At 43.7% G+C, this 16,630-nt stretch overlaps 1 protein-coding gene across 11 annotated transcripts in view; it reads right to left on the reverse strand.

Annotated features, from left to right (window-relative positions):
* Nucleotides 1-16,630, reverse strand: part of LOC112252748 (kinesin light chain 1) — a 58,455-nt gene that overhangs the window by 31,852 nt on the left and 9,973 nt on the right. For 10 of the 11 annotated variants that reach the window (XM_024424279.2, XM_024424277.2, XM_024424280.2 and 7 more), the window contains exons 2-3: nucleotides 7,638-7,907; nucleotides 6,965-7,195 (exon numbers count right to left, since the gene is read on the reverse strand). In XM_024424279.2, coding sequence (XP_024280047.1) covers nucleotides 6,965-7,195; nucleotides 7,638-7,883 — 477 coding nt within the window. In that variant the 5' untranslated portion in view covers nucleotides 7,884-7,907. Of the gene's footprint in view, nucleotides 1-6,964; nucleotides 7,196-7,637; nucleotides 7,908-16,630 lie in introns of those variants that run through there. The other variant, XM_042323435.1, reaches the window with a different exon arrangement.

A 16,630-nucleotide genomic window follows, 5' to 3' on the forward strand; every position in this document is an offset into this window, starting at 1 on the left:
CTCAAGGTTCCATTTTAGGACCACTATTGTTTTTCCTATATATTTTACCTCTTGGGGATGTCATTCGAAAACATAAATGTTAACTTTCACCGCTATGCGGATGACACACAGCTGTACATTTCAATGAAACATGGTGAAGCCCCAAAATTGCCCTCGCTAGAAGCATGTGTTTACATATGCATATGTTTACACATAAGGAAGTGGATGGCTGCAAACTTTCTACTTTTAAACTCGGACAAAACAGAGATGCTTGTTCTAGGTCCCAAGAAACAAAGAGATCTTCTGTTGAATCTGACAATTAATCTTAATGGTTGTACAGTCATCTCAAATAAAACTGAAGGACCCTGGCATTACTCTGGACCCTGATCTCTTTTGAAGAACATATCAAGACTGTTTCAAGGACAGCTTTTTTACATCTATGTAACATTGCAAAAATCAGAAACGAAAAATGAATCCATGGTTTTGTCACTTCTAGGTTAGACTACTGCAATGCTCTACTTTCCGGCTACCCAGATAAAGCACTAAATAAACTTCAGTTAGTGGTCCTCCCGTACATACCTACACGTACGCTACGGTCACAAGACGCAGGCCTCCTAATTGTCCCTAGAATTTCTAAGCAAACAGCTGGAGGCAGGGCCTTTCTCCTATAGAGCTCCATTTTACTAGGGCTCTTTCATACCATCCCTAGGAGGGGTGCGTCACTTGAGTGGGTTGAGTCACTGATGTGATCTTCCTGTCTGGGTTTGGCGCCCCCCCTTGGGTTGTGCCGTGGTGGAGATCTTTGTGGGCTATACTCGGCCTTGTCTCAGGATGGTAAGTTGGTGGTTGAAGATATCCCTCTAGTGGTGTGGGGGCTGTGCTTTGACAAAGTGGGTGGGGTTATATCCTTCGTGTTTGGCCCTGTCCGGGGGTGTCCTCGGATGGGGCCACAGTGTCTCCTGACCCCTCCTGTCTCAGCCTCCAGTATTTATGCTGCTGTAGTTTGTGTCAGGGGGCTAGGGTCAGTTTGTTATATCTGGAGTACTTCTCCTGTCCTATCCGGTGTCCTGGGTGAATTTAAGTATGCGCTCTCTAATTCTCTCTCTCGGAGGACCTGAGACTTAGGACCATGCCTCAGGACTACCTGACATGATGACTCCTTTCTGTCCCCAGTCCAACTGGCCGTGCTGCTGCTCCAGTTTCAACTGTTCCGCCTGTGATTATTATTATTTGACCATGCTGGTCATTTATGAACATTTGAACATCTTGGCCATGTTCTGTTATAATCTCCACCCGGCACAGCCAGAAAAGGACTGGCCACCCCACATACCTAGAGAGGAACCAGGCTTTCTTCCTAGATTTGGCCTTTCTAGGGAGTTTTTCCTAGCCACCGTGCTTCTACACCTGCATTGTTTAGGGTTTTAGGCTGGGTTTCTGTACAGCACTTTGAGATATCAGCTGATGTATGAAGGGCTATATAAATACATTTGATTTGATTTTGACTTCTGAAAACTAAATAAGATATCAAAATGTGATGCTTATCTTATGCCCGGTGTAGATGAGCTGACTGACCGCTTTGGCAGCGACTATCAGCAACCTGGATCTTACTAAGGGGTACTGGCAGGTTCCCGTGGCTCAAAAAAAGGGGGGAGAAGACTGCCTTTGCCACACATACAGTGCTGTCCCATTACACGGTTTTACCCTTCGGCCTGCATCGAGCTTCGCCTACTTTTCAGAGGCTAACGGCTAGGGTCCTGAGACCCCACAGTGAGTACTCAGTAGCATATTTGGACAACGTGATAGGGCTGTACACAAAGTGGGAATCTCACCTGAAGCAGCTCAACGCTGTCTTGGAGGTACTTCGCAGAGCAGGTCCAACCGCCAATGCAAAAACATGCAGGCTGGGACTTGAGTAAGGAGAGTACCTGGCATCACCATTGGGAGGGGCAAAGTCAAACTGCTAGAGAAGAAAGCTCAAGCCATCCGACAGTGGCTACAGCCACAAACCAAGTCGCAGGTAAAAACCTTAGGCTAACCAGCATTCCTATCAAACTATGCAACTGTAGCTGGTCCTTTCACAGACCTGACCATAAAAGCCCCAGCCCAGCCAGGTGGACTGACAAAGCGGAAGAAGCCTTCCAGAAACCAAAGGAGGCCCTGTGTTCCAGACTGGTCTTGGTGATGCCGGATTTTGGGGGAGAGAAGGTGGTCCAGACTGATGTCTCAGACAAATGGGTGGGCGCAGGCTTGTCCCGATAAATATGCAGGGAGGAGCATACCATCCTATATAATCAGCCGGAAGCTGTATCCACGAGACCAAATACTCAGTGGAGAAAGAGTGCCTAGGGGTGCTGTGCTCCTCTGGTCTGGATGTCCAGGAACAAGGAGACCACAGATCTGGGTCAAAATACGGAAATGCAGACGCACTGTCCCGCTGGAACGCTGTGTGGACGACGACCACCCTACCCAGAAAGGGTATGTGTGTGAGATGGCCACTATATTCCTTCTCGTTGGCTACATCAGCTGGCCAGGAGAGGGGGTGGCCTGAAAGGGTAAGATACACACACCTGAAAATAATTCACTTGGAAGTTGGGTGGAGACTGTTTTTAACCTGGCTTTGGCCAGATCTGCTTGTGTCCCTGGAGCAGCAAGAGCTGAAACGCTGAGCCCTCTAATGCTGAAAGGGATATCAGACCAAAACGGGACAAGAACTTACCGGCCGTTAATTGGCTGTAGACCTGACCCCAGTAAGGAGAAGTCTGTTAGATAAATGTTTTATTTTGTTTGATATGCCGGTAAACAGCTTAGCTGTCCGGTAGCAGAGGGACCAGAAAAACACGTAGAAAGGCTCAAAGGAAGAGCTAGGTTTGAATGAATAAAAGTCCTAGGTAGTTTCCATAGAGAAAAGGTCCACCTTGGTCTGAGCTTGTGCTACTTCACACTAGTGGGCCAGCCTGGCACCCCTGCCCGCTACAATATTAAAATCACTCATGGCAATCATTCAGTCAAGTGCCACTAGAATAGAGAGAGACCGAGAATGACAAGCGTATTCATCTAATTATCTAAACAGCTGCGTCCTGAACGCATGACAGAATGCCAGTTCTGAGGCATGTCTGTCTGAGCAGCTGTCATGTGGTTTCTTTACCAGCCATGTTGGAAAAATCTTGCATTGACTAATGTCATCAGTACTTATTCTTCAGATATTTTTTCATTCATAGTCATCTCAAGACCAGTGGGGGAAAAAACCTGAACCATTTGATTCATTTTCAAAATTCAGTTACGTTTTATGAACTAATGACACGACCCAGAAGAGAGTTTAAATTCTATATTGTCAGCGTTCTTCAAGAACCCTAGGGGGAAAATCGCACATCCATATGCATTTAAAAATTTTCTTAGTCAGGCAACCTCTTCAAAGACCTTAAAATAAATAGCAGGGTGAGGGTTGTGGTCCCAAAGAAGATTAATCTGGAACGGGTCCTGCTGAGTTAAGCAGCAGTCATTGCGTGGGCCATTACAGCTTCAGTGACTGACTAAGGAGAAAGTCTGGTGCATTCAATGACATTCAGTGACAACGTTGCAGATATACATTTAATGAATCAACCTGACAATGGCCAATTCTATATGACAGAAAATCTTATCTGTCCTACAAAATGCAGTTCTATCTGAATGTTTTGTAACATTGCAACCTTCTAAAACAGACTCACGAATACAGCCAGGGTCATTTTCAATACGCATTAAACAGAAGACAAAGAAAGGACTGAAAAAGGGAGCGACAACCTAGACTTGTCCAATAAGAAACATTATTTTTTGTTGCAAAACACTTTGCATGCCCTAGTTAACATGACCCAGGGGGATTCATTCCAACCACTGGATCAATGAGGCCCTGACCAATCACTTTCCAGGAAGGCCATGCAGGTCATTTCCCCTTCCCGGTAAAGACGTGATGGCTGCATTAATCTCACACCATAACCTGTGTGTGTGTATATACAGTTGAAGTCAGAAGTTTACTTACACCTAGGTTGGAGTCATTGAAACTAGTTTTTCAACTACTCCACAAACTTTAGTTTTGGCAAGTTGGTTAGGACATCTACTTGGTGCATGACAAGTAAATTTTTCCAACAATTGTTTAGACAGATTATTTCACTTAATTCACTGTATCAAAATTCCAGTGAGTCAGAAGTTTACATCCACTAAGTTGAATGTGCCTTTAAACAGCTTGGCAAATTCTAGAAAATCATGTCATGGCTTTAGAAGCTTCTGTTAAGGCTTATTGACATTTGAGTTATGGATGCATTTCAAGGCCTACCTTCAAACTCAGTGCCTATTTGCTTGGCATCATGGGAAAATAAAAATAAATCAGCCAAGAACTAAAAATGTTTTCTTTTATACAAGTCTGGCAGCGATTACCAAACGCCTGAAGGTACCATGTTCATCTGTACAAACAATAGTACGCAAGTATAAACACCATGGGACCATGCAGCCGTCATACCGCTCAGGAAGGAGACGCGTTCTGTCTCCTAGAGATGAAAGTACTTTGGTTTGAAAAGTGAAAATCAATTCCAGAACAGCAAAGGACCTTGTGAAGATGCTGGAGGAAACAGGTACAAAAGTATCTATATCCACGGTAAAACAAGTCCTATATCAACATAACCTGATAGACCACTCAGCAAAGAAGAAACCACTGCTCCAAAACCTCCATAAAAAAGGCAGACTACGGTTTGCAACTGCACATGGGGACAAAGATTGTACTTTTTGGAAAAATGTCCTCTGGTCTGAAGAAACAAAAATAGAACTGTTTGGACATAATGACCATCGTTATGTTTGGAGGACAAAGGGGGAGGCTTGCAAGCCGAAGAACACCATCCCACCCATGAAGCACCGGGTGGCAGCGTCATGTTGTGGGGGTACTTTGCTGCAGGAGGGCCTGGTGCACTTCACAAAATGGATGGCTTCATGAGGGAGGATAATTATGTGGATATATTGAAGCAACATCAAGACATCAGTCAGGAAGTTAAAGCTTGGTGCAAATGGGTCTTCCAAATGGACAATGACCCCAAGCATACTTTCAAAGTTGTGATAAAATGGCTTAAGAACAACAAAGTCAAGGTATTGGAGTGGCCATCACAAAGCCCTGAATCCTATAGAAAATGTGTGGGCAGAACTGAAAAAGCGTGTGCGAGCGAGGAAGCCTACAAAACTGTCTCGGTTACACCAGCTCTGTCAGGAGGAATGTGCCAAAATTCCCCCAACTTATTGTGGGAAGCTTGTGGAAGGCTACCCTAAATGTTTGACCCAAGTTAAACAATTTAAAGGCAATGCTACCAAATGCTAATTGAGTGTATGGAAACTTCTGACCCACTGGGAATGTGATGAAAGAAACAAAAGCTGAAATAAAAATCACTCGCTCTTCTATTATTCTGACATTTCACATTCTTAAAATAAAGTGGTGATCCTAACTGACCTAAAACAGGGAATTTTTATTGGGATTAAATGTCAGGAATTGTGAAAAACTGAGTTTAAATGTAAACTTCCGACTTCAACTGTATGCATGCATGCATGCATATATATATATATACACACACACACACAGTCAAAAGTTTCAAACCTACTCATTCAAGGGTTTTTCTTTATTTGTACTATTTTCAACATTGTAGAATAATAGTGAAGACATCAAAACTATGAAATAACAGACTCATGTAGTAGCCAAAAAGTGTTAACAAATCAAAATATATTTTAGATTCTTCAAAGTAGCCACTCTTTGCCTTGATGGCAGCCTTGTACACTCTTGGCCTTCTCTCACACAGCTTCACCTGGAATGCTTTTCCAAAGCATGCTGAGCACTAGTAGGCTGCTTTTCCTTCACTATGCGGTCCAACTCAACCCAAACCCATCTCAATTGGGTTGGGGTCGGGTGATTGTGGAGGCCAGGTCATCTGATGCAAAACTCCACCACTCTCCTTGGCCAAATAGCCCTTACACAGTCTGGAGGTGTGTTTTGGGTCATTGTCCTAATGAAAAACAAATGATAGTGGAACTAAGCGCAAATCAGAATGATGTAGTAGCCATGCTGGTTAAGTGGGCCTATAATTCTAAATAACTTAGTGTTGCCAGCAAAGCACTCCCACACCATCACACCTCCTCTTCCATGCTTCACGGTGGGAACCACAAGTGGAGATGATCCGTTCATCTACTCTGCGTCTCACAAAGACAGCGTTTGGAGCCAAAAATCTCTACATTTTCACCGGTCTAGTGTCCATTGCTCGTGTTTCTTGGCCCAAACAAGTCTCTTCTTCTTATTGGTGTCCTTTAGTCGTGGTTTCTTTTAAAGGCCACACAGTCTCCTATGAACAGCTGATGTTGAGATGTCTTACTTTATTTGGGCTGCAATTTCTGAGGCTGGTAACTAATGAATTTATCCTTTGCAGCAGAGGTAACTCTGGGTCTTCCTTTCCTGTGGCGGTCCTCATGAGAGCCAGTTTCATCATTGCGCTTGATGGTTTGTAAGTGCACTTGAAGAAACCTTCAAAGTTCTTAATTTTCCGCATTAACTGACCTTCATGTCTTAAAGTAATGATGCTCATTTCTCTTTGCTTATTTGAGCTATTCTTGCCATAATATGGACTTGGTCTTTTACCAAGGAGGGCTATCTTCTGTATACCACCCCTACCTTGTCACAACACAATTGATAGGCTCAAACGCATTAATTTCCACAAATTAACTTAAGGCACACCTGTTAATTGAAATGCATTCCAGGTGACTACGTCATGAAGCTACGTCAAGAGTCTGCAAAGCTGTCATCAAGGGTGGCTACTTTGAAGAATCTCAAATATTTGTTTAACACTTTTTTGGTTACTACATGATCCCATAGTTTGTCGACTATTATTCTACAATATAAAAATAAAGAAACTCTTGAATGAGTAGGTTTGTCCAAACTTTTGACTGGTATTGTACGTGCATACGTGAATCCACACATTTGTTAACTCACAGTGGGTGAGATGTCCTCGTCGTACTTCTTGAGCTGGTTCATGAACTCCAGGTGCTTCTTCTCCTCCTCCAGCTGTGCCACGCTCTGTTCGCTCTTCTGCAGCTTCTGCTGTGTGTTGGCCAGCTCGTCCCTCAGCCACTGGTTCTCCTGGCACAGCCGACGCACCTGGGCTCGCAGCTTCTGCTTTTCAGACTCCACCGCGTTTAAGTGGTTGGACAGGGCCATCATCACCTAAGGAGAAGGGGGGAGGAGGTTATCAAACCACTGCACATCAGTAGCTGTCCATGGTTCTCTTCAGTCCGCTTTCATCCTAGTTCTCCCTGGTTCCTCAGATGGAGAAATAGCATTAGAGGTAAGAGAACAAGGCAATTGCAGAGAGAGCCTTGTGAAAGACAGAGACCCTAACAGACAACAGACAGCTGTGTTAATGGTGAATCATGACTGATTTCCTAAGCTTGGTCTAATATACTGTAGATTAAGTTGCTGTGTAATATAAGTACCCCCAGAAGTTAAAGCAGCAACCAACTTGAGTCATTTGCAGAGAACCTTATCCCAGATCTGTTATACTGTCTACCTCTAGCCAATGGTAATTTTAACACCAAATAAATTTTGCAAGACAGCATTAAATAGATATTAGACCAAACTACTCAGCTCCTCCCTCAGGCTTACATACCTGTGCTTCTCCAAGGCCCAGCTCGATCATCTCCACAGACTTGCGCAGAAGGCTGGACTTCTCGTGCACCAGGTTAGCCTCATCTTTCTTCAGGCACTTGATGGTCTCCAGCAGGCTGTGCAGGATGGAGTTGTGCTCATTCTTCAGTGCCTCCAGGCCCTGGATCACCAGCTTGGTGTTGGAGATTATCTCCTCCTGGGACAGCTTTTCTAGCTTCTCTTCCCTTGGGTACACCATCGTGGACATCGTCTAGTCTACCGTAGGGGGGACCTGGGGGAGAGGAAGGGGGAAACAGGAGGACAAGGGTGGGTTGAGGTCTTGGAAGAGAGGAGATATATATATATATGGTTGCAAAATTCCCAGGCTTTCAAGAAAACTTGGTTGGAAGACTCCCCGGAATATGAAGTTTTGCAAGGTAGATGGGCCCACTCAATGTCAGGTGAAAAGAAATGTCAATTAAATAAAACTATGCATCCCACTGGGGCAATTATTGCAGGGCATATTAGAAGACAAGTAAACAACACATTTGATTAGTATTCCAACACAGCAGAGTTAATTTACGCAGAGCCTATTTAGCCGGGCGTACAATACATAATTATGGCCCCGATTTAGCTGCAATACGCTTGTAGTGTGAGATGTGCAACTGCAAGTTTTGAGAACTGTGATGAGCAATAACCAATGAGCACGCCAGAGATGAAGTTATCGCATCAACCAGAATGTGTAGACTCTTGAACAGGAGCGATGACTACTACTAGTATGATATCGTACTTGCCTTTAACCAAAGCGTCAAATCGTTACATCTCTGAAGTTCAAACAATCTAAAATCACTGTGTTTTCGCGAGACAGCGTGGTATCGAGATGAAGAATCTTGTATTAAGTGACCCGTCTGTACAACATTGTTTAAGGTGCGCACCACTACATTGGCAGGACAAAAAAAACAACAGGAAAGACTGTTGTTTAATTTGAGAGTCTCAGTGATGTTAGGATTTTGAAAGTGAGAGACGGGAGAGGGTTTGACTGGATTGAAGTTCCAGAGCCAAAGTACAGCACCTCCTTCACTTTCCATGCTATGCATGTCCAAGTTTTAAAGCCTCAACCTCTGGCCTCAATTACAACGGATTCAATCTTCACACTACTGATCAGTGCGCACTGTCTCAGCAGTCAGTGTCAATCAGGTATGGCAGGAGTGGAGCTGGGTACTGTCAAATCTATACTGTACAAAAATATAAAAACGCAACACTAAGTGTTCTTCCCATGTTTCATGAGCTCATGAGGGCGAGCGGTTTACTGATGTCACTGTTGTGAACAGAGTGTCCCATGGTGGCAGTGGGGTTATGGTACGGGGCAGGCATAAGCTATGTACAACGAACAAAATTGCATTTTATCAATGTCAATTTGAACGGACAAGAGATCCCGTAACAAGATCCGCCGCCACCCCCTCATGTTTCAGCATGATAATGCACGGCCCCATGTTGCAAAGATCTGTACACAATTCCTGGAAGCTGAAAATATCCCAGTTCTTCCATGGCCTGCATACTCAGACATGTCACCCATTGAGCATGTTTGGGATGCTCTGGATTGACACGTACAACAGCATGTTCCAGTTCCCGCCAATATCCAGCAACTTCTCACAGTCACTGAAGAGTGGGAGAACATTACACAGGCCACAATCGACAGCCTTATCAAACCTATGCGAATGAGATGTGTTGCGCTGCATGAGGCAAATGGTCACACCAGATACTGACTGGTTCTCTTTTAAAGCTATCTGTGACCAACCGATGCATATCTGTATTCCCAGTCATGTGAAATCCATAGATTAAGGCCTTTACTCCGGTCAATTTACTTCAATTGACCGATTTCCTTATACGAACTGTAACTCTGTAAAACATTTGAAATTGTTGCATGTTGCATTGAATTTTTTGTTTAATGTAGATGAAAAAAAACATGAACACAAAACATCCATCTACATCTCAGTGGCTCAGTGAACCCGCCCTTCACAGTGACAGGCAGGCACGATGTCATCTCTCTGCTCCAGTCATGACACAGTAAGCGTAAGACTGAGGATGCGTGACTGACAAATTAACAGATTTTCTGGACATACAAGAAGAGATGAAAGGATTCAGAGACTTCATCAGTGAGATGGGTCATTACTTGTATGCTGTTAAAATTATGCCATGACTAACAAATGTACTAGGATTAAGCTAGGCTACTAACTGCCCAAAGTGAGTCACTACTGCAGCCTTAATGACTACCCTATGAAAGACATTACTCACTGTTCTGTGTGGCCTTGATAGAAGAATGTTAGACCCAGCCTTATCACAGATAACTACAACGGCAAAACAATTATTATTTTATTTATTTTTTTATTTCACCTTTATTTAACCAGGTAGGCTAGTTGAGAACAAGTTCTCATTTGCAACTGCGACCTGGCCAAGATAAAGCATAGCAGTGTGAGCAGACAACACAGAGTTACACATGGAATAAACAATTAACAAGTCAATAACACATTAGAAAACAAAGGGGGGAGTCTATATACAATGTGTGCAAAAGGCATGAGGAGGTAGGCGAATAATTACAATTTTGCAGATTAACACTGGAGTGATAAATGATCAGATGGTCATGTACAGGTAGAGATATTGGTGTGCAAAAGAGCAGAAAAGTAAATAAATAAAAACAGTATGGGGATGAGGTAGGTGAAAATCGGTGGGCTATTTACCAATAGACTATGTACAGCAGCAGCGATCGGTTAACTGCTCAGATAGCAGATGTTTGAAGTTGGTGAGGGAGATAAAAGTCTCCAACTTCAGCGATTTTTGCAATTCGTTCCAGTCACAGGCAGCAGAGTACTGGAACGAAATGCGGCCAAATGAGGTGTTGGCTTTAGGGATGATCAGTGAGATACACCTGCTGGAGCGCGTGCTACGGATGGGTGTTGCCATCGTGACCAGTGAACTGAGATAAGGCGGAGCTTTACCTAGCATGGACTTGTAGATGACCTGGAGCCAGTGGGTCTGGCGACGAATATGTAACGAGGGCCAGCCGACTAGAGCATACAGGTCGCAGTGGTGGGTGGTATAAGGTGCTTTAGTGACAAAACGGATGGCACTGTGATTACTCAGCAAACTGGATGCAGTCTGAGTGTTGGAAGCCATTTTGTAGATGACATCGCCGAAGTCGAGGATCGGTAGGATAGTCAGTTTTACTAGGGTAAGCTTGGCGGCGTGAGTGAAGGAGGCTTTGTTGCGGAATAGAAAGCAGACTCTTGATTTGATTTTCGATTGGAGATGTTTGATATGAGTCTGGAAGGAGAGTTTGCAGTCTAGCCAGACACCTAGGTACTTATAGATGTCCACATATTCAAGGTCGGAACCATCCAGGGTGGTGATGCTAGTCGGGCATGCGGGTGCAGGCAGCGATCGGTTGAAAAGCATGCATTTGGTTTTACTAGCGTTTAAGAGCAGTTGGAGGCCACGGAAGGAGTGTTGTATGGCATAGAAGCTTGTTTGGAGGTTAGATAGCACAGTGTCCAATGACGGGCCGAAAGTATATAGAATGGTGTCGTCTGCGTAGAGGTGGATCAGGGAATCGCCCGCAGCAAGAGCAACATCATTGATATATACAGAGAAAAGAGTCGGCCCGAGAATTGAACCCTGTGGCACCCCCATAGAGACTGCCAGAGGACCAGACAGCATGCCCTCCGATTTGACACACTGAACTCTGTCTGCAAAGTAATTGGTGAACCAGGCAAGGCAGTCATCCGAAAAACTGAGGCTACTGAGTCTGCCGATAAGAATATGGTGATTGACAGAGTCGAAAGCCTTGGCAAGGTCAATGAAGACGGCTGCACAGTACTGTCTTTTATCGATGGCGGTTATGATATCGTTTACTACCTTGAGTGTGGCTGAGGTGCACCCGTGACCGGCTCGGAAACCAGATTGCACAGCGGAGAAGGTACGGTGGGATTCGAGATGGTCAGTGACCTGTTTGTTGACTTGGCTTTCGAAGACCTTAGATAGGCAGGGCAGGATGGATATAGGTCTGTAACAGTTTGGGTCCAGGGTGTCTCCCCCTTTGAAGAGGGGGATGACTGCGGCAGCTTTCAATCCTTGGGGATCTCAGACGATATGAAAGAGAGGTTGAACAGGCTGGTAATAGGGGTTGCGACAATGGCGGCGGATAGTTTCAGAAATAGGGGGTCCAGATTGTCAAGCCCAGCTGATTTGTACGGGTCCAGGTTTTGCAGCTCTTTCAGAACATCTGCTATCTGGATTTGGGTAAAGGAGAACCTGGAGAGGCTTGGGCGAGGAGCTGCCGGGGGCAGAGCTGTTGGCTGAGGTTGGAGTAGCCAGGCGGAAGGCATGGCCAGCCGTTGAGAAATGCTTATTGAAGTTTTCGATAATCATGGATTTATCGGTGGTGACCGTGTTACCTAGCCTCAGTGCAGTGGGCAGCTGGGAGGAGGTGCTCTTGTTCTCCATGGACTTCAGTGTCCCAGAACTTTTTGGAGTTGGAGCTACAGGATGCAAACTTCTGCCTGAAGAAGCTGGCCTTAGCTTTCCTGACTGACTGCGTGTATTGGTTCCGGACTTCCCTGAACAGTTGCATATCCCGGGGACTATTCGATGCTATTGCAGTCCGCCACAATTAAGAAAATTGTATGCAAAAACAGACGAGACAAAAATTCTTTACAAACTGTAGGCTTTCTTTACAAACGGTTTACTTCTCAGCTGCTCTTATTCCTATAATTTGTATAGACTTCATGTACACTACAGTATGTGGAAGGTGAACTTGTCTATAGACCTGCTTTCCATGATGAACAGCCGTGGGGGAGAATGGGATAGGCAAATTCTAGTGGATAGGCTGGCAGGCGGGAATGCTTTGGGCCAATCCCAATAACACCAGGTTCAGAGCAGGACAGGGCTGCAGTTGGCTGGCTGTGGACTGAGGGCACACAGATTAGAGGCTGACCAATTAAAATCGGCATGGCTGATTAATTAGGGCCGATATCAAGTTTTCATAACAATCGGTAATCTGCCTTTTTGGACGCTGATTACATTGCAATCCACGAGGAGACTGCGTGGCAGGCTGACCACCTGTTACACGAGTGCAGCATCAAAAGGACCTTGTGGATGCAAGGAACCAAGGTAAATTGCTAGCTAGCGTTAAACTTATAAAAAAACAATCACTAATTAACAACACATGGTTGGTGATATTACTAGGTTAACAAGCTTGTCCTACATTGCATATAATTAAAGCGGTGCCTGTTAATTTATCACCGAATCACAGTCAACTTCAACTTTGCCAAAAAGGTGATGATTTAACAAAAGCGCATTTGCGAAACAAAAAGCACAATCGTTGCACAAATGTACCTAACCATAAACATCACTGCCTTTCTAAAAATCAATACCCAAGTATATTTCTTTAAACCTGCATATTTAGTTAAAATGTTAGCAGGCAATATTTACTAGAGAAATTGTCACTGCTCGTGTTCAGTGCAAGCAGAGTCAGGGTATATGCAGTAGTTTTGGCCTCTAACAAAGACCGTATTTTACATAATTATGACATAACATTGAAGGTTGTGCAAACTAACAGCAATATTTAGACATAAGGTTGCCACCCGTTCGATAAAATACGGAACAGTTCCGTATTTCACTGAAAGAATAAACGTTTTGTTTTCAAAATGATAGTTTACAGATTTGACCATATTAATGACCAAAAGCTCGTATTGCTGTGTGTTTATTATAATTAAGTCTATGATTTGATATTTGATAGAGCTTTCTGACTGAGCGGTGGTAGGCAGCAGCAGGCTTGTAAGCATTCATTCAAACAGCACTTTACTGCGCTTGCCAGCAGCTCTTAGCAATGCTTGAGGCACAGCGCTGTTTATGACTTCAAGCCTATGAACTCCCGAGATTAGGCTGGCAATACTGCGGTTCCTATGAGAACATCCAATAGTGAAAGGTATATGAAATACAAGTCGTATAGAGAAATAGTCGACATGTCATAATTCCTATAATAAACTACAACCTAAAACACCTTAACTGGAAATACTGAAGACTCGTGTTAAAAAAGGAACCACTGGCTTTTATATGTTCTGAGCAAGGAATTTAAACATTAGCATTTTTTTTTTACAATAAAATCGGTATCGGCGTTGAAAAATCATAAATCCGTCAACCTCTAACACAGATGGAGCCTTATGGAGGGTATCCGTCTAGTGCCAGGCTGTGGACTTCAGTGACAGGCTCAGGAAGGCCTCCCCCTGCCTGACTGAATGACTGGCTGACTCGGTCATGGATAGTGGACACAGAGTGGACGGCATGAATCATGAGCAGTTGGAGGAATGGATGGTCAGGTCACTTAAAATGACAGATACAGTTGAAGTCGGAAGTTTACATACACCTTAACCAAATACATTTATACTCAGTTTTTCACAATTCCTGACATTTAATCCTAGTTTAAATCCCCTGTTTTAGGTCAGTTAGGATCACCACTTTATTTTAAGAATGTGAAATGTCAGAATAATTGTAGAGAGAATTACAGCTTTTATTTATTTCATCACATCCCAGCGGGTCAGAAGTTTACATACACACACGCCTTTAAATTGTTTCACTTGGGTCAAATGTTTTGGGAAGCATTCCACAAGCTTCCCACAATAAGTTGGGTGAATTTTGGCCCATTCCTCCTGACAGAGCTGGTACAACTGAGTCAGGTCTGTAGGCCTCCTTGCATACACACGCTTTTTCAGTTCTGCCCACAAATGTTCTATAATAGGATTGAGGTCAGGGCTTTGTGATGGCCACTCCAATACCTTGACTTTGTTGTCCTGAAGCCATTTTGCCACAACTTTGGAAGTATGCTTGGGGTCATTGTCTATTTGGAAGATTAATTTGCGACCAAGCTTTAACTTCCTGACGGATGTCTTGAGATGTTGCTTCAATATATTCACAATTGTCCTCCTCATGATGCCATCTATTTTGTGAAGTGCACCAGTCCCTAATGCAGCAAAGCACCCCCACAACATGATGCTGCCATCCCCGTTCTTCACGGTTGGGATGGTGTTCTTGGGGTTGCAAGCATCCCCCTTTTCCTCCAAACATAAATGGTCATTATGGCCAAACAGTTCTATTTTTGTTGCATCAGACCAGAGGACATTTCTCCAAAAAGTACTATCGTTGTCCCCATGTGCAGTAGCGAACCATAGTCTGGCTTTTTTATGGAGGTTAAGGAGCAGTGGCTTCTTCCTTGCTGAGCAGCCTCTCAAGTTATGTTAATATAGGACTCATTTTACAGTGGATATAGATACTTTTGTACCCATTCCCTCCAGCATCTTCACATGGTCCTTTGCTGTTGTTCTGGGATTGATTTGCACTTTTCGCACTAAAATACGCTCATCTCTAAGAGACGGAACGCGTCTCCTTCCTGAGTGCTATGACAGCTGTGTGGTCCCAAGGTGTTTATACTTGCGTACTATTGTTTGCACAGATGAACGTGGTACCTTCAGGCATTTGTAAATTGCTCCCAAGGATGAACCAGACTTGTGAAGGTCTACAAGTTTTTGTGGTTGTCTTGGTTGATTTCTTTTGATTTTCCCATGATGTCAAGCAAAGAGGCACCGAGTTTGAAGGTAGGCCTTGAAATACATCCACAGGTACACATCCAATTGACTCAAATTATGTAATTTAGCCTATCCGAAGCTTCTAAAGCCATGACATAATTTTCTGGAATTTGCCAAGCTGTTTAAGCCTACACTAGTTGCCAGTCATAAGAGAGAGGTCACTGTTCCTGCAACATTGTTTTGATCACATTCACACTTTCCTATGGTTTAAACATATTGCAGATAGTTGTTGTAGAGCTAACTGATCTGTCAAAAGTGCCTGAAGTCCCCAGTACAGAAAGGAGCAGAGTATGACCTTAGAAAATGTCACAGTCCACATGTCAGTAGCCCTGTTCTGACATTTTACCTTTGTCGGGTGTCCAATCAAACATTTTTTGACCAATGGGTAAAATAATGTTTGTGTAGATAGTCATCTAAGAAAACCAGTGACCCAATCTCATGTTTATCATAATCTGTTTTAAAAGGGACAAAAAAAACACAAAAATAGTGTGTGTGTGTGTGTGTATATATATATATATAAAATCTTGGCAAAAAAAGAAATGTCCCTTTGTCAGGTCCCTGTCTTTAAGATAATGTGTAAAAATCAAAATAACGTCACTGTAAAGGGTTAATGCAGTTAAATTGCAAAGAGGACACGGTCTAGACATACACTACATGACCAAAAGTATGTGGTCACCTGCTTGTCAAACATCACATTCCAAAATCATGGGCATTAATATGGAGTTGGTCCCCCTTTGCTGCTATTCCAGCCTCCACTCTTCTCAGAAGAGTTTCCACTAGATGTTGGAACATTGCTGCGGGAACTTGCTTCCATTCAGCTACAAGAGCATTAGTGAAGTCGGGCACTGATGTTGGGCGAGTAGGCCTGGGTCGCAGTCAGCGTTCCAATTCATCCCAAAGGTGTTCGATGCGGTTGAAGTCAGGGCTCTGTGCTGGACTTTATACACCTGTCAGCAACAGTTGTGACTGAAATAGCCGAATCCACTAATTTGAAGGGGTGTCCACATACTTATGTGTACATAGTGTATCTCAGAAGGGCCGGGCCATGAATGAACAGGAAACGTTTTTTTAAACTCTCAAATTGAAGCCAGACAAGATGAAACATGTTTTTAGGAGTGCTAGAATTGCCTACAAAATGTACAGAAATAGCGTGGTGGCTTACATCAAGGTGTGTTTACTTTTCGAGACAAGAAACCTGCAAAACCTGCTTCTTTGCAACTACAGGCTAATCCTGTAGGCTAATGAAATACCAGGTGACTACAGCAGTAGCATAGCCAGAAACCTCTGACTTCTACACACAAGAGAAACATTTGCAGTTTTATAGCTAATCTCATGCAATTCTACACATTTTGCCATGAAGCTGAGAGAAAATAGTGCT

The sequence above is a fragment of the Oncorhynchus tshawytscha genome, linkage group LG06 (assembly GCF_018296145.1).
Source record: "Oncorhynchus tshawytscha isolate Ot180627B linkage group LG06, Otsh_v2.0, whole genome shotgun sequence".
NCBI lineage: Eukaryota > Metazoa > Chordata > Actinopteri > Salmoniformes > Salmonidae > Oncorhynchus > Oncorhynchus tshawytscha.